General features: G+C 36.6%; 1 protein-coding gene across 1 annotated transcript; it reads right to left on the reverse strand.

The window, feature by feature from the left end:
* Positions 1–657: 657 nt before the first annotated feature.
* On the reverse strand, positions 658–9,293 carry gpr137ba (G protein-coupled receptor 137Ba). Its single transcript, XM_051915790.1, has 7 exons — positions 8,684–9,293; positions 6,592–6,641; positions 4,936–5,158; positions 3,865–4,014; positions 3,491–3,619; positions 3,266–3,387; positions 658–1,944 (listed from the first exon to the last, which is right to left on the reverse strand). Exons 1-7 carry the CDS (start codon positions 9,266–9,268, stop codon positions 1,839–1,841), a joined length of 1,365 nt encoding a protein of 454 aa, XP_051771750.1. The 5' UTR covers positions 9,269–9,293; the 3' UTR covers positions 658–1,838.
* Positions 9,294–19,400: the final 10,107 nt, after the last annotated feature.

The following is a 19,400-nucleotide window of genomic DNA, read 5'->3' on the forward strand; positions in this document are numbered from 1 at the left end:
AATATACTAAGGATATATTAAAAATTCTGACGCAACTAACATGTCATAAATTATGTTGAAATGCATGGATAAATGAAAAATGTTGGACATTTATGGTGCTTATTTGTCCTTTCATTTCATGGAAAAGAGCAGCATGAACATTTTTCAAAATTTGTCCGTTTATGCTCCACCGAAGAAAGAAAGTCATATGGATTAGGAACAACATTAGGGTGAGTAAGTGATCACTTACAGCATCATTTGTCCACGCATTCAAATTACTAAACTGGATTGTATAATATTGACATCACAGATTATATATGAAGCTTTCTTTTTCCAGAGAGACGCATGCCAGCTCTTACAGTACACGTCACTGTGAGCCCAAGCGCTCTGTTGTACTTCTGAATGAATGGAGGCATTAGACAAAACAACACTCTTTTATAATGGACGAGCCGTTACAGTGTGTGTCTAAAGAAAAAGATTTGAATGAGTATATTATTTACAAGAACAACATTACTTTCATTGTTTACCGTAGTAGAAAGCACATCCTGCCTCTTACTGTCAGAAGTTTACTCAGCATTATGTTTGTACACTTGATAATGTATTTTAAGGGTTTATGTTACAACCTATAAAATCAGTCATCGTTATTTTATTTTTGCTGAAATAATGCAGGTAATCTAATTTAGGGTTTGATAATTTCTCTTTTATTAATGTAGAAAACGAAGTCAAACAAAGTCTTACAAAGTGACACGAGTGCAAAAGCCAACAAAGATACAAACTGTACAATGATCAAACGCTAAAAATGTTTTTATAAAAACAATGGACACAATCCAACCCCTAATTCTGAACATTTCAAAATAAATACTTTTATTTTATTCTTCATAAAATTATCATTCTGTTAATGCAGTTGTCTATAGAAAAATGTGTATCTCCAAAAATAGAAATTTTCCATGGGAGAGTGTCAGTGATGTTTCACAGTTCAGGCCAAGTTTTGTTAAACAGGTTTGTGTCCTAAATCTGAATAGAACTGAAATGAAGAAGCTGATTTTGTTTATAGAGCAGCAACATGAAAAGAGCAACAAAAGATTTCAGAATGTTAGTATACTTATCTAGTATACATAATATATTAATTTATATATGCTTATGTATATAATTGACAGTGTAAACTAGCTTGTACGGATTGATTCAGAGTAGAATCTGAGGCGAATACTACTGGCCTAAAAGTTTAAAGAATATAACGCAATGATGAACGCACGCTTTTTTGGCAGCATTGACTATGGAAGTGTTTTTCTCATTCATTTTCTCTATAGGATGAAAAGACGAAGGTATAAGAAATTTTTCTTTAACGAGGCAATGAACTACTTTTCCCATAAGGCATTGCAAACAATCGAAGCAAAAAACAACTGTACAATATAAAACTATTGACTTAAAGTCACTGATTCTAAAATATATTTTAGGTTTATATTTAAATAAAAATATTTATAATATTTAAAAACAAATATTTAATACAAATACAATTTAAATGTGCAAGTATTTGTGGAATGTAGGGAGGCCGACTGGATTAATTAATTTGCAGTGCATCATGGGACTTCTGATTGATCTCTCCCCAGGATTATGGGTAGTGTTTTTGAAATCACATTTAATTCTACGGAAACATAAAGCAGTGCTTCACTCAGCAACTCTGCACATTATTGGTAAGATTCTTTATAGAGAAAATGATTGGTAGTTTTGCTTCCAGAGCCCAACTGTGGTATTATATTGAGATACCCTAATAAATATCTGTGGTAATGTACTATTACCCATGACTGACTCCACAGCGATGGGGAATGTGCAAAATAATCAGACTCCTCATTGGGAAAGTTCTAGTAGGGATTTAACTCCTCTGGTACCAGATGAGAGTCTTCACCTTCAACGTAGGCGGTGAAACTGTTGTTCCGAGAGCTCCAATCATAGCTGTCCGGCGTAAGACTGTGAATGAAAAGGAACAGGTGATGCATTAAACTGTTGTGGTCAAATTAATCCTCATTTAGGGGTCACACTCATACTCCTCACGGTCAAAAGTACTGAACACCTTGATGAACCTCAATGAAATAAATGTGCTATATTTAAGTCAATAATATTTTTCTTTAATATTTTGCATTTTGAGGAGATTTCAGGATACTAAATAATACTCACCTTTAAATTATGCACCATTTATTTTTATATAAAATATCGCAATTTATGCAGTAAGTCAAAAATAGAGCAAAAGTATTTAAAGTTCACTTCAGAATTAAATTGTCTTTCTTTCTTCAGTCGAAAAGAAATTAAGGTTTTTGAGGAAAACTCCAGGATTTTTCTCCATATAGTGGACTTCACTGGGGTTCAACGGGTTGAAGGTCCAAATGTCAGTTTCAGTGCAGCTTCAAAGAGCTCTACACGATCCCAGACGAGGAATAAGAGTCTTATCTAGCGAAATGATCTGTCATTTTCCAAAAAAACAAAACAAAAAATATATACTTTTTAACCACAAATGCTCATCTTGCTCTGCGATGCGCCACGCATTACGTAATCACGTTGGAAAGGTCACGCGTGACGTAGGTGGAAGTACCGCAGGTAGGGCGAAAAACTCCATCTAATTTAGTCCTCCAACTTCAAAATTGTCCGACATCATTGTTTTACCTTTTTTTGTAAAGACCGTTTGACTTTCATATTCGCTTTGTAAACACTGGATCAGGTACTTCCGCCTACGTCACGCGTGACCTTTCCAACGTGATTACGTAATGCGTGGAGCATCGCAGAGCAGTGCAAGACGAGCATTTGTGGTTAAAAAGTATATATATATATTTTTTTTTTAGAAAATGGCCGATGGTTTCTCTAGATAAGACTCTTATTCCTCGTCTGGGATCATGTAGAGCTCTTTGAAGCTGCACTGACACTGACATTTGGACCTTCAACCCGTTGAACCCCAGTGAAGTCCACTATATGGAGAAAAATCCTGGAATGGTTTCCTCAATTTCTTTTCTACTGAAGAAAGAAAGACATAAACATCTTGGAGTAAATTATGAGGAAATTTTAATTCTGAAGTGAACTAATCCTTTAAAATCCAATAAATTATGGCAGATTGGTGTCATCTGGTGGAAAGAAATAGAGAAAATCATCTGTAATACCATGATGTAAATGACACTGTAAATATATATACAGGGCTGTGTATTCCCTAGTTTCTGAGAACAGTGTTTTCAGACATAATTACTTACTTTTGTTAGGTTTTGCGTTTGCATTTAAGACTGAGCACCAAACTTGACTGACATACCTGGCTTGAATGTTTTGTGGGATGATACTCCATGCGAGGTCATCATCGCTGTCATAACGCCGGGGGTTGTCAAAGAAATAAGCTCTAGATGAGAACATGTGCCCAGGGATCACTGCTGCACTCTGAAAACCAGAGAGATGAGAGGGTCAGTTTTCAGCATGCTATTGAAAATGTAATTTATTTCTCTGATGTATAGTCTTTAGTGTCACATCATAAATCTCGTACCCGATCCTGAGCCGGCTTACGGACTCTGAAAAAGAAGACCACCAGGGAAGTGGGCAGCAGCTCCCAAACAAACAGAATCACCCCAAAAACCACGTAACCTGCATCACCTAACGTCGACTTCAGATCTGCCTGTAGAATAAAGTAAATCAGCAATATTGCCAAATTCATCAAGACACATTAATTCATCAAAATGAAAACAAAAGTACTAAAGACGTTGGCTCAATTTACTTCCATTTTAAGTGCATTACTTTAACCACAATTTTATTCTGTGGTGATTGGCATTTGATATAATTGTTAAAAATTGTCACTAGAGTTTAATTTGCATTGAACCTGGAACATTTGTTACCTTTCTGTTATGGGTATTTGGCACGTACTTGGTCTGATACGTTGTACCAGTCGTAGTTGAATGAGTTGATGCTCTTGATTTTTGTCAGTGCCAGCACCACTAAGTTGTAGCACGCGCGAGACGAGTACAGCAGGATCACCGTCACTCCGATTACAGTCACCTGACACACAGATGTTCCCTAGACAGACAGACATTCAGATCTGACTCAATACTGGTACAAAACACCATCCGATTTATTTTACAATGGATAAAATGTACAGAGATTTACATTGACTTTATGATCTATTCCACTCTATGGGGGTTTAAATTGAAAAACAATAACAACAACAACAAAAATCAATTTAAAATGTTAAATAATCTTGATTTACATGTACAAGTGGACTTGGGAAGACTGGTACATTGTCAAAAGACAACAAACTTTCTATGACTGACACCAGGGGAATGTATGGAAAATACACTGTAAATGCTTTTCCATAATATCTTTTCTAAAGAGACCGTTTCCTTCTGGTTAGCCCATTACAATGCTTTACCTGTTGAAATGGATCATTAATTTGTTCAGATGTTCAAAAACTTGCAAGCCAACTAACAGGTAATGATCTCAGACCTTTAACAAACGTTCTGGCAAGGTTCTCTCAAAGTTATGAACAAACGTTCCTCTAGTAACATTAATAGAATGTTCGTTTAGAGTTATCTGGTCTTTAATAATGTTCTCAAAACGTCCTTAATAGAGGGCTTTTTCTTGAAATGTTTTAGTTGGACGTTCATCTAACATTTTTTTAAATGTTACTACTTGTTTCAGAATGTTCAGAGAACATTCAAAAGTAACATTCTCATAATGTTTGCAAAATGGAATGTTCCTTTTATGTTTGCATAACTAAGAAACATTTTTAAAACATATGACACGTTTTGAACATTCAGAAATAACATTTTTTAACTTGATGGGAACGTTAGCAGGATATTGTTAGCTGGCGTTTTATAGTAAAAGAAAAAAAACACCGTCTTCTTCTGTATTGTAGTATATTCATATTGACTTTAATCTTTCTGTATAATGTATCACAGCTTTCATCTGTTTTAATTTGTCGTATTTGTGTTTCGTTACCTTGGACTCCAGGTAGATGTTGGCCAAAGACATCTTGGCGATCTTGTAGAGACACAGTGCGAGTGAGACGGCACAGAGGACAAACAGAGTGTCGTTGATGGCCACACGCACCAGCACTACAGTCTCTGTGTCGGCCTTTGTCATCTTCACCAGCAGCGCACAGGTCAGGTTCACCAGCAGGAAGACGATGCTGATAGACAGGAACAGCAGGTACAGTGGCAGCCTGACGACACATGACAGCGTTTATTACGAGTGCAGCTCTCAATACAGAGTTCAGTTAAATACTGTGTAACATGCTGCTAGTGCATTATTACAGTAAATGCATGAAAGAATATAAAATTTTATATATATATATATATATATATATATATATATATATATATATATAATGTGTGTGTGTGTGTGTATATGTGTATATATACATATATACACCGATCAGGCATAACATTATGACCCCTTCCTAATATTGGGTCGGTCCACCTTTTGCTGCCAAAACAGCCCTGACCCATCGAGGCATGGACTCCTCTAGACCCCTGAAGGTGTGCTGTGGTATCTGACACCAAGATGTTAGCAGCAGATCCTTTAAGTCCTGTAAGTTGCGAGGTGGAGCCTCCATGGATCGGACTTGTTTGTTCAGCACATCCCACAGATGCTCTATTGGATTGAGATCTGGGGAATTTGGAGGCCAAGTCAACACCTCAAACTCGTTGTTGTGCTCCTCAAACCATTCCTGAACCATTTTTGCTTTGTGGCAGGAGCATTATCCTGCTGAAAGAGGCCACAGCCACCAGGGAATACTGTTTCCATGAAAGGGTGTACATGGTCTGCAACAATGCTTAGGTAGGTGGTACGTGTCAAAGTAACATCCACATGGATGGCAGGACTCAAGGTTTCCCAGGCTTGCCTTCTTCCCATAGTGCATCCTGGTGCCATGTGTTCCCCAGGTAAGTGACACACACGTACCCGGCCATCCATGTGATGTAAAAGAAAACGTGATTCATCAGACGAGGCCACCTTCTTCCATTGCTCCGTGGTCCAGTTCTGATGCTCACGTGTCCACTGTTGGCTCTTTCGGCGGTGGACAGGGGTCAGCATGGGCACCCTGACTGGTCTGCAGCTATGCAGCCCCATACGCAACAAACTGTGATGCACTGTGTATTCTGACACCTTTCTATCAGAACCAGCATTAACTTCTTGAGCAATTTGAGCTACAGTAGCTCGTCTGTTGGATCGGACCACACGGGCCAGCCTTCGCTCCCCACGTGCATCAATGAGCCTCGGCCGCCCATGACCCTGTCTCCGGTTCACCACTGTTCCTTCCTTGGACCACTTTTGATAGATACTGACCACTGCAGACCGGGAACACCCCTCAAGAGCTGCAGTTTTGGAGATGCTCTGACCCAGTTGTCTAGCCATCACAATCTGGCTCTTGTCAAACTCTCTCAAATCCTTACGCTTGCCCATTTTTCCTGCTTCTAACACATCAACTTTGAGGATAAAATGTTCACTTGCTGCCTAATATATCCACCCACTAACAGGTGCCGTGATGAAGAGATAATCAGTGTTATTCACTTCACCTGTCAGTGCTCATAATGTTATGCCTGATCAGTGTGTGTGTATATATATATATATATAATTTTATGGATCCATATTCACCTGTACTTCTGAAGTTCTGGTGAATATTTAGACTTGGCCTTGAAAATGACCTGTCCCAGAAAACAAGCATGTTAGTGTAAATATCACATGCAAAAAGCATTTTTAAGCCAAGAATGACACATTCAGGATCATAACATTCAGGTCACCACACACTTTCATCATAACATTAACAAGATTGTTAAGCAAGCGCTTCTCAGGTTTACTTCTCGCCTCCATTATAAACATTGACATGTCAACATGCTCATATTACATAAGATCTGATTCAGGCAGTGTGAGGGACTAAAGTGTGTTAATATATACTGTAAAGAGTGAAAATGTGCAGTTGTTACTTTAAGGAGTTATTTCAACCTGATCTGACAATTACATTGGTGTAAGAAATTATCCAGTTCCAAAAATGCACTGTAAAAAACAGTGACAACAAGATAGTATTTTTCTTAACTGTTCTTACCCGTATATACTGTATATTACATGCCACATTTAAAATATGTATTGTAGCGTTAATTCTAAATCAGTTGGTAACTCGCTGTAAATAATTCACAGGTTTTTACTGTAGTGTTTTTTACAGTGAGTGTAAATGCATCAGACCGCAGTGAATGATTTCACTTCTCTTTTTTTACTCACGCTGTACTCCCACATATATGATTCATTTGCATATGCAGCTTTAATCACAATAAAACAGGAAGAATAGTTCTGTACTGCAACATCTCTAGCTGCTTTAGAACAGTATGAATTGTGAGAACGTATAATACATGAATTGACATAAGCACTAGTGTGGGAGTGAATCAATAATAACAGCTCTCTATAATTTAGATATATGATATATGCAGCAAATATCATGGATGGAGATTTTTTTTTTCTATAAGGTACAGTATGATTACATAATCCACACTGAGAGAGATTAAGATACTGTTATAAGTCAAGCTGATTAAAAAGACAGACATGAAAAATGACAGGTTTTACTCCTGAGATAAATCTGATTTTATTTGCGTGATTTTATCAATCAGAAATTGATATTTTAAATTAGATATTATTTTATATTTTAGTTAAAGTTTTAGTAGTTTTGTTTGTTTAAAATAAATAATATATATATATATATATATATAAACAAACAAACAACAAAAACTAAAATTTAAAATATCTAATTCAAAATATTGAAATAATAGATAATAATATTGACATAATAAATAAATGATATATATATATGAATATGTATGTATATATATATATATATATATATATATATATATTATAAACAAACATATATAATCAAACAACACAATTATTAAAACTTTAACTAAAATTTAAAATAATATCTCATTCAAAATATTGAATTATATGTGTAATATAATAATAATATATAATATATGTATATATTTCAATATTTTCAATTTAAATTTTAGTTTTTGTTGTCTTAGTCTTTAACTAAAATTTAAAATATGTATATATGTAATATAATAATATATAATATATAGCCTATATATATATATAAACAAACAACAAAACTTTAACTACAACTTAAAATATGTAATTCAAAATATTGAGAAATATGTATGTATATATATATATATATATATATATATATATATGTATATATATATATATATATAATAGAGGCCGCATTGGACAGTTGGGTAGTTTTTAACCCTCCTTTTTTTAACCTTAAGTTTTTAACTCACACTTTTCGATGTGATGAATATTCCATCAATCAATTAAAACAGGCAAATGCAGGGTTGCAAAGGCACATTGCCAAACATCAAACCAGTTTAAATGTAATTGATACTAAAATAACACTGGAGGTGGTTGGATAAATAAAAGAGCGATTGATGTCAAGCGAAAAGAAAAGTCGTTTCAGTGTTGAAGTAAGTTTTAGTGAAAGATAAAACAGATAATTTTTCCTTAGAATGAATAATACATAATAAGAGCAGGAGCAGTATGAAAATGGACATGATATAAGCAACAGAATTTAATGTCCAATATATTATTTTGTTAGTGTAATCCACTCTCATAAACTTACATGTGACCTGCAGTCTTAAAACCAGATTTTACCATCACCACAATAGCAAGGTTCAAAGGACACCTGTGTCTAACTCACCTGTGCGAAATAAAGATTCATGAGGCTGAGAGTGAAGAACTGCAGGCAGACAGGAAAACAGTAGAGCAGCCAGAAAGAGAAGGGTCCCAGCGTGTTGGCTGTCACGCAGTTTCTGAAATAAAATGAGAAGAGCAGCGCACGCAGAGCTGCCCACAGCAGACACAAGAACAGAAACACAGTCTGGTAGCTGAAGCGCTTGTGTCGGTATCGCAGCACCAGCCACAGCTGCGCGTACACGAACGCAAAGAGCAGCGAGTAGAAGACGGTGTACGCCACCGTCAGACCCAGCTTCACGTACGGCGGCACGGCCGGGCTGAAGGTTGGCAGAGGTGGGAGGGACTCGTTCTCCATGGGTCTCTTTTCCTCCTGCCCTGGAGAAGGAAGTCTAGAAGGGGCTTTTCCTCGTCTACCGGCTTCTGCAGCTCCTCCTTCTCTTGTTAAATCACTACAGCCAGCGGTCTGCAGCAAACCAGCTTGCGAGAGTAACTGAGTAGGTCTGGGATTTAGGGGAAGGAAATTAGAAAGAAAGAGGAAAAGAAAGCATGCAGCACTTCCTCCTGTGGCTCCGGAGTGCATGAACCGCATTCAGCTGGCAGGAAGGCTCATTGTGCAGCGGGCAGTGAAAGCCGGAGGGAGGGAGGGAGGGAGGGAGGACAGCCCCTCTGACGCTGTGTTGACGTGCTGTACTGTACCTTTAACCCTGCGCTCAAGCTTCCCAGCGCTGACAAACTCCCACGGGATGCTCATGCTTCTTACTCTTCCCAATATGACTGTTTACAGGTTTGCACGTACAGCGGTGGTCAAAAGTGATGTCTGGATTAGGAAAATTGAATCTTTACCCTTTATTTAAAATATTATTAAAAATGTGTTAAAGGTTTTGTAATCATGTTGCGTTGTGCTTGGAGTCAATTGTATTATTTGTCATAATGAGGCAATGAAACATTCCAAATTGTGCGACATAATTCTTTGCCAGGCTGTTATACAAAGAAATTATGAACACACTTTAAAAAACACTGGGTTGAAAACAACCCAATTTGGGTTGGGATTAACTTAAATCCTTTTTTTAAATACTCCACGCAACCACTGGTTTGCATGATAATTCCTTTATTTTCTATCATATTTATAGTATAGTATATTTTATATAGTTTTTAATATATTTTGCCTGCATTTAAGCTCGTTTAACAAATATTAGAAGTAACAATTAACATTTAGAAGTAATTCAAGTGTAATCGACCAGTCTCTGTTGTCCTGTTTCCACCGTAACGGCGCTGGATCTCGTGCCGGAGATGACTCGCGTTCGGCGGGAGAACTGCTAACTTCAGTCCGCCGCCCTGCGTTTCACTCGTAGCCGAAAAATGCTGTGACTGACTCCATAACCTGTCCATAAATAATCAGTGTACAATTCTGAGAACATATTTTAACATCCTAAGTACTTATATTCTGTATCTTTTTGAGTAAAATCATAACATTTTATGCAAGGCATCAGGCGTTTCCTTCACGCGAAATGACCGATGCAACACTCGTTTAGATGACTCACATCACGCCCCTGTATGCTGCTTTGCATAAAATTAAACAATATACAGAACAATAATGATTTTTTAGATATAATAAAACGTACACAAACCTGTATTTTACTAAAGACATGCACCAATTCGACAGAGCTGTACTGCTCTCTCGTGAAGAGGGCGCAAAAAACCTGTGATAAATAACTCAGCCCCTGGGTTGTTACATCTGACCCAGGATCTGGGTTACACGAAAACTACCCAAACACTGGGTTGTTACGTCTGACCCAGGATCTGGGTTACACGAAAATGACCCAAACACTGGGTTGTTACGTCTGACCCAGGATCTGGGTTACACGAAAATGACCCAAACACTGGGTTGTTACATCTGACCCAGGATCTGGGTTACACGAAAACTACCCAAACACTGGGTTGTTACGTCTGACCCAGGATCTGGGTTACACGAAAATGACCCAAACACTGGGTTGTTACGTCTGACCCAGGATCTGGGTTACACGAAAATGACCCAAACACTGGGTTGTTACGTCTGACCTAGGATCTGGGTAACAGAAAAATGACCCAAACACTGGGTTGTTACGTCTGACCCAGGATCTGGGTTACACGAAAACTACCCAAATACTGGGTTGTTACGTCTGACCCAGGATCTGGGTTACACGAAAATGACCCAAACACTGGGTTGTTACGTCTGACCCAGGATCTGGGTTACACGAAAATGACCCAAACACTGGGTTGTTACGTCTGACCTAGGATCTGGGTAACAGAAAAATGACCCAAACACTGGGTTGTTACGTCTGACCCAGGATCTGGGTTACACGAAAACTACCCAAATACTGGGTTGTTACGTCTGACCCAGGATCTGGGTTACACGAAAATGACCCAAACACTGGGTTGTTACGTCTGACCCAGGATCTGGGTTACACGAAAATGACCCAAACACTGGGTTGTTACGTCTGACCTAGGATCTGGGTAACAGAAAAATGACCCAAACACTGGGTTGTTATGTCTGACCCAGGATCTGGGTAACACGAAAACAACCCAAACACTGGGTTGTTACGTCTGACCCAGGATCTTGGTTACACGAAAATGACCCAAACACTGGGTTGTTACGTCTGACCCAGGATCTGGGTAACAGAAAAATGACCCAAACACTGGGTTGTTACGTCTGACCCAGGATCTGGGTAACACGAAAACAACCCACATACTGGGTTGTTACGTCTGACCCAGGATCTTGGTTACACGAAAATGACCCAAACACTGGGTTGTTACATCTGACCCAGGATCTGGGTTACTTAAAAACGACCCAAACACTGGGTTGTTACGTCTGACCCAGGATCTGGGTAACACGAAAACGACCCAAACACTGGGTTGTTATGTCTGACCCAGGATCTGGGTTACACAAAAATGACCCAAACACTGGGTTGTTACATCTGACCCAGGATCTGGGTTACTTAAAAATGACCCAAACACTGGGTTGTTACGTCTGACCCAGGATCTTGGTTACACGAAAATGACCCAAACACTGGGTTGTTACATCTGACCCAGGATCTGGGTTACTTAAAAACGACCCAAACACTGGGTTGTTACGTCTGACCCAGGATCTGGGTAACACGAAAACGACCCAAACACTGGGTTGTTATGTCTGACCCAGGATCTGGGTTACACAAAAATGACCCAAACACTGGGTTGTTACATCTGACCCAGGATCTGGGTTACTTAAAAACGACCCAAACACTGGGTTGTTACGTCTGACCCAGGATCTGGGTAACACAAAAACTACCAAAACACTGAGTTCTTATTTATACAAAATCATAATTATTGGAATTAGTATAAATCCTTTTTTTAAATTAAAATATAGAAGGGTCTATAAAATATTCAATATATCAGTGCATTCATACAGATGGCCTAACCTTACATGCAAGATAAAATCTGGTACAGTAGCTGGCATTTTAAATTATGAATATTGACAAATTGCTTTTGTTTCTCATTTGTGAGTCGCTTTGGATAAAAGCATTTACCAAGTGCATAAATGTAGCTGCCAGTGACAGTGTAAGAATCTGTCATTTATGTTAGCTGTTAGTCAGCAACAAAACAATAATTAGCATACAGAATATACATTTTATACCATATTTTTTGGTGTTGAAAATTGAAAGTGAAATGATCTTTTTTTTTTTTTTTGGCCAGAGAGAGAGAAAACTTCACTGAGCATGTGCTGAATAAGTGCAGTGTTATTTTAGTATTAATTATATTGTAACATGTATGTTCTGTTTTGTTTTGTTCTGTTTTATTATCATGATGTTTCGGTGTCCCTGTCTGCCTGTCTGTGTTCCCTGTTTAGTTTCCCTGGTTATTAATTAGTTCCCACACCTGTTGCGTTTGACATTGATTACGCTCCTCATGTATTTAAGCTCTGTGTTTCCCTAATTCCTTTGTCTGGTATCATCTATGTTAAAATTGGCTGTGTTTACATTTACTCCTTACGATCTTTTTCAGTTTTCTGTTGTGAATTTAATAATGTTTCTACTCTTTTCATCATGCGATTACTCAAGTGAGGAAGTGAATTAATATTCTTGTATGCTTGTATAACCCAATCCAGTCTTACTGTACCTCAGTACAGCCTGATTAAATCTGTGGTCTGAAGGGTTTATTACCTTTAAGCGTCTGACGCTAAATGGACTAACCTCTGGTTTCACCGCAAGCCTCCTGAAGCCGTGAGAACCTTCTCTGTGTCTGCACCTCGACTTGGGATGATATTGGTGAATTATTGCTACATGGCAGTCAGTGACTTGGCCCAGATGTCAGAGGTCAAGCAAATCAATCAACAGTGCAGTTATAATCACATTAAGGTCATGTGATGTGGTTATAATGGGGAATAAAATGCATGTTTTCAAGTTCCATATGTCTCAGATTATAATTTTAATCTATACTTTGATTTTGATGTAAAAGTCAGTATCACAGAAATAATGTGTGGAATATCTAAAAATAAAATTTCATATTTTTTCCTTTTCATTTAGGGGTGAAATGTAACCTAGTATAGAAATGTTCTTGATGACTTACAATAAAAATATTCTTGCATTATTGTTTAAATTTGAGCCACGTATATGCTGCTTTGTAATGCTTAAAAGTTCATGTAGCAGGAATAAGAAAAATATATTATTAAAAACTCTCCCCTTAATGAGTGCAAACTTGAATTGGCCACAATTGTAATGAAGTGACAGGAAGAAGAATTAAAGATGTTCAACACAATCATACAACAGAGGAATTGAATTAGTCCAACACAACAACTCAAATGTTCCAGAGCAGATTAATTCTCATGTGTTTTGTTCAAGGTTTCCATCTGGTAAACCAACTTCATGTTGCTTTGCTCCACTTTAAAGACTTTGGGGTCAATGAGATCATCATGAGAAATGATGTGTTCATTCATCATGGTCTAAAAAAATGTAAGTGTATAGTTAAACATATTTAAAATAAATACAGATGTCTATAGGTGGAATTTCAAACATTGAACATTACAGTTTAATGTTTATGGAAATAGCCCAAATGTTGTGTGCATGGCAGAATGTTTATGTGTAATTCATATTGGTTATATGAATTTATTTGAACTTCATTCCATTAATATTATGTTTTTAAAGTTAAATTCAAATTACAATTCAGTTCTATTCAAATTTAGGTTCAGTTAAAATCAGAATTGAATTGGAATCTACAATTTATTCTCACTTCAGTTCAGAATTTTTGTAGAGATATGATTGACCAGTAGATGGCGCTGTTATTCAATATTACAGCACCTAGTTTATTTGTTTTACCATCATGTTGTTTGATACTAACCCTAATCCCCAATTATCTATAGTAACCATCCAAATCAATTAGTTTACATTCATATTTATCATTGACAGTGAACGATAATCTGGAATGTTCTTGTGTCACTGTTCATTTGTGCACAGTACAGTTAACTCAGGAAATTACTGCCAATTATTGTGCCGTTTCAATGGAAATGAGATTGTGCCAAAAACAAGGCCATGCTCCATGCTCTGATGGTCTTTTGGATGGTGCTCAGTTATTATATCATCAAAAGATCAAGCGCTGATGTTTGTTTAATGCCGCTGCTACTGTAGTGAACATTAATTATGCAACATGATGTTAATGAGTAGAACTACCTGATTTGCTGAGATGATAAGCGTTGTCATGAATATTAATTAGGTTATGTTGACTGGATGCTCCATGAAAATAACAAAATAATGTCAGCTTGATAATACTAATATACTAATAGTAATATGAAATATCCCTGAGCCAAGCAATTTCAATCATGACTTGGAAAAAAAGTCTTTTTCTTTCTTCTGATGTCTTTTTATTGCTCAAGACTTGAACTTTTATTTTATTTTTTTACACATTTTTCAAAGATTTTCAGATGTCCACTTACGACAGTAAGCGTTTTTGGTTAGAAACTGTATTAAACATAATACAGTAATAATAACACAGCAATACTGTGTGTAACCAAATAATAAAATGATATAAAATCATGTGAAAACTAAAATATATACAAAAAATATAATTCAGCTTCAATTATTGCAAACACAATTGAGTTTGTTCCTGTTTGACCAGCAGACGGAGAAGAACTTCATACAAGTTGAACTTTGCGTGTCTTTGAAATCAGAACATGAGGATGTGATTCTATCAAAGTGTTACGTACAGAAGGGAGCGGAGACACTGGTAAGTGTAAACAGAGTTTATTGAAGACAACAGAGCGTGCAGGCAGAGTGCAGGTGAGTTGAAGCAGGTGGATATGTAGACTGGACGTGATACTGGATCTGATGCTTGTCTTTGTTTTCTCAGGGAGCGTGGATGCAGATTGACGGAGAGCAGACGAACACACTGAAACTCACAGGAGACGTGGAGACACAAGGAATCACAGAGGACGCTGGAGACAGGTAAGTAGTCGTACAAAGGAGTCCTAAAGGTAAGCATAACAAGTAGTATGCATTAACGAGACCGAACAGAGAGTGAGTGTTCAGGAGTGTGTTTTATGCTGCTGTGGTGATGAGTGCTGATGAGTGTCAGGTGTGGCTGGTTAATACTCAGGAGAGGGAGTGTTTTGTGATTGGGTGAGTGTAGAGCCTGGCGTGTCTGTGACACAAAGATCTCTCTGTGGAAACCCAACTCAGACTATGTAGAAAACCCTCACGCTCCATCCAGTTCACCAGAGTATGTCGGTTTACTCTTATTAGCTGATAATTCTGATTATGTTCAAAATAGACACATTTCTACTGTGTCCTCTCTGAGAAAACCTCAGACTGAAATCTACATTGATCTATTGAAAAAACTAGCAATCAGGTGTTTTAAATCTCATCTGAAATGAGCAGTGTTGGGAGTAACGCATTACAATTAACATGCATAACGTAATCAGATTACTTTTTGATGTAAGGAGTAAAGTAACGCGTTACAAGTAACGTGCATTACAAGTAACATGCATTATGTAATCAGATTACTTTTTGATGTAAAAAGTAAAATAACAAGTTACAAGTAACACGCATAACGTAATCAGATTATATTTTATGTAATGCGTAAAGTAACGTGCATTACGTAATCAGAGTACTTTTTGATGTAACGAGTAAAGTAACACATTACAAGTAACATGCGTAGCGTAATCAGATTACTTTTTGATGTAACGAGTAAAGTAACGCATTACAAGTAACATGCATAATATAATCAGATTACTTTTTCATGTAATGAGTAAAGTAACGCATTACAAGCAAAATGCGTAACGTAGTCAGATTACTTTTTGATGTAACGAGTAATTACGTACATTACGTAATCATAACTTTTTGATGTAAAACCTAAAATAACAAGTTACAAGCAACATGCATAACGTAATCAAATTATTTTTTGATGTAACGAGTAAAGTAACGCGTTACAAGTAACGTGCATTACGTAATCAGATTACTTTTTATTTAATGAGTAAAGTAACGTGTTACAAGTAACGTGCATTACGTAATCAGATTACTTTTTGATGTAAAAACTAAAATAACGAGTTACAAGTAACATGCATAATGTAATCAGATTTTTTTTGATGTAACAAGTAAAGTAACGCGTTACACGTAACGTGCATTACAAGTAACATGCATTATGTAATCAGATTACTTTTTGATGTAAAAAGTAAAATAACAAGTTACAAGTAACACGCATAACGTAATCAGATTATATTTTATGTAATGCGTAAAGTAACGTGCATTACGTAATCAGAGTACTTTTTGATGTAACGAGTAAAGTAACACATTACAAGTAACATGCGTAGCGTAATCAGATTACTTTTTGATGTAACGAGTAAAGTAACGCATTACAAGTAACATGCATAATATAATCAGATTACTTTTTCATGTAATGAGTAAAGTAACGCATTACAAGCAAAATGCGTAACGTAGTCAGATTACTTTTTGATGTAACGAGTAATTACGTACATTACGTAATCATAACTTTTTGATGTAAAACCTAAAATAACAAGTTACAAGCAACATGCATAACGTAATCAAATTATTTTTTGATGTAACGAGTAAAGTAACGCGTTACAAGTAACGTGCATTACGTAATCAGATTACTTTTTATTTAATGAGTAAAGTAACGTGTTACAAGTAACGTGCATTACGTAATCAGATTACTTTTTGATGTAAAAACTAAAATAACGAGTTACAAGTAACATGCATAATGTAATCAGATTTTTTTTGATGTAACAAGTAAAGTAACGCGTTACACGTAACGTGCATTACGTAATCAGATTACTTTTTTGATGTAATAAGTAAAGTAATGAGTTACAAGTAACATGCATAACGTAATCAGATTATTTTTTGATGTAGCGAGTAATGTGCATTACGTAATCAGATTACTTTCTAATGTAAAAACTAATATAACGAGTTACAAATAACATGCATAACGTAATCAGATTATTTTTTGATGTAACGAGTAAAGTAACGTACATTACATAATCAGATTACTTTTTTGATGTAATAAGTAATGAGTTACAACTAACATGCATAATGTAATCAGATTATTTTTTGATGTAATGAGTAAAGTAACGCGTTACAAGTAATGTGCATTACGTAATCAGGTTATTTTTTGATGTAACGAGTAAAGTAACGTGCATTACGTAATCGGATTACTTTTGATGTAATGAGTAAAGTAAACATGCATTACGTAATCAGATTACTTTCAGATTACTTTTATGTAATCAGATTACTTTTACTTTACGTGCATTACGTAATCCAATCTTTCATTTGAAGGCCATGTTACTAGCATCTGTAAAACCGTATTCTTCCATCTTAAAAATATATCTAAACTACGGCATATGCTCTCAATGAAAAATGCAGAACAGTTAGTTCATGTGTTCATGACCTCAAGGCTAGATTACTGTAGCGCTCTACTGGGTGGTTGTTCTGCTCGCCTGATAAATAAACTACAGCTCGTACAAAATGCAGCAGCTAGAGTTCTTACTAGAACTAGGAAGTATGACCATATTAGCCCAGTTCTGTCAACACTGCATTGGCTTCCTGTTAAACATCGTATAGATTTTAAAATCTTGCTAATTACTTACAAAGCACTAAATGGTTTAGCTCCCCAGTACCTGAGCGAGCTCCTAATTCATTATAGTCCTTCACGTCTATTGCGATCTCAGAATTCAGGCCAGCTGATAATACCTAGAATATCAAAATCAACCGCAGGCGGTAGATCCTTCTCCTATTTGGCACCTAAACTCTGGAACAATCTTCCTAGCATTGTTCGGGAAGCAGACACACTCTGTCAGTTTAAATCTAGACTAAAAACGCATTTCTTTAACCTGGCATACACATAACACATTACCAATTTATATTTTCAAATCTGATTATTAGGCTGCATAAATTAGGTCAGCCGGAACCGGGAACACTTCCTATAACACCTGATGTACTCGTTACATCAGAAGAAGAATGGCATCTACGCTAATATTAGTCTTTCTGGTTATCCTGAGGTTCACCGTAGTCAACCGGATCCAGGCCGTATCCAGGTGAGACCAAGGACCTGCACCTTGACACGACCACAACGCAGCCCTGAAGTATCAGCAGAGATTGAGTCAACTAGATCATCCACTCTGAGGGCCTCATCGACACGACAGCCACGACACAGTTCCTCAACAGCCGTGATGAATACGATCCTCAATTGGATGGAACTGGAATAAATACTTTGAATGTTGCGATCCTGTCGGACTTATGATAGCTACCTGAATCGTAACAAAGCACTGTTGGCCAGAGGAGAACTGGCCCCCCGACTAAGCCTGGTTTCTCCCAAGGTTTTTTTCTCCATTTAAACACCTATTTGCCACTTGTCTGCCACCTGATGTCACCTGATGGAGTTTGGGTTCCTTGCCGCTGTCGCCTTTGGCTTGCTTAGTTGGGGACACTTGACATTTGACTTGACATTTGATATTCAACAGTGCTTTGATCTGCCTGCATTGACACTATTCTTTTAAGAGCTGCTGTGCAGCCAAATAATGTACCAGTTATCAATGTAAAGCTGCTTTGACACAATCTACATTGTAAAAAGCGCTATATAAATAAAGGTGACTTGACTTGACTTGACTTTTTGATGTAATAAGTAAAGTAATGAGTTACAAGTAACATGCATAACGTAATCAGATTATTTTTTGATGTAATGAGTAATGTGCATTACGTAATCAGATTACTTTTTGATGTAAAATCTAAAATAATGAGTTACAAATAACATGCATAATGTAATCAGATTATTTTTTGATGTAATGAGTAATGTACATTACGTAATCAGATTACTTTTTTGATGTAATAAGTAATGAGTTACAAGTAACATGCATAACGTAATCAGATTATTTTTTGATGTAACGAGTAAAGTAACGCGTTACAAGTAACGTGCATTAAGTAATCAGATTACTTTTTCATGTAATGAGTAAAGTAATGCGTTACAAGTAATGTGCATTACGTAATCAGGTTATTTTTTGATGTAACGAGTAAAGTAACGCGTTACAAGTAACGTGCATTAAGTAATCAGATTACTTTTTCATGTAATGAGTAAAGTAATGCGTTACAAGTAACGTGCATTACGTAATCAGATTACTTTTTTGATGTAATATGTAATGAGTTACAAGTAACATGCATAACGTAATCAGGTTATTTTTTGATGTAACGAGTAAAGTAACGTGCATTACA

Source organism: Ctenopharyngodon idella, chromosome 13 (assembly GCF_019924925.1).
Source record: "Ctenopharyngodon idella isolate HZGC_01 chromosome 13, HZGC01, whole genome shotgun sequence".
In the NCBI taxonomy this organism is placed as follows: Eukaryota; Metazoa; Chordata; class Actinopteri; order Cypriniformes; family Xenocyprididae; genus Ctenopharyngodon; species Ctenopharyngodon idella.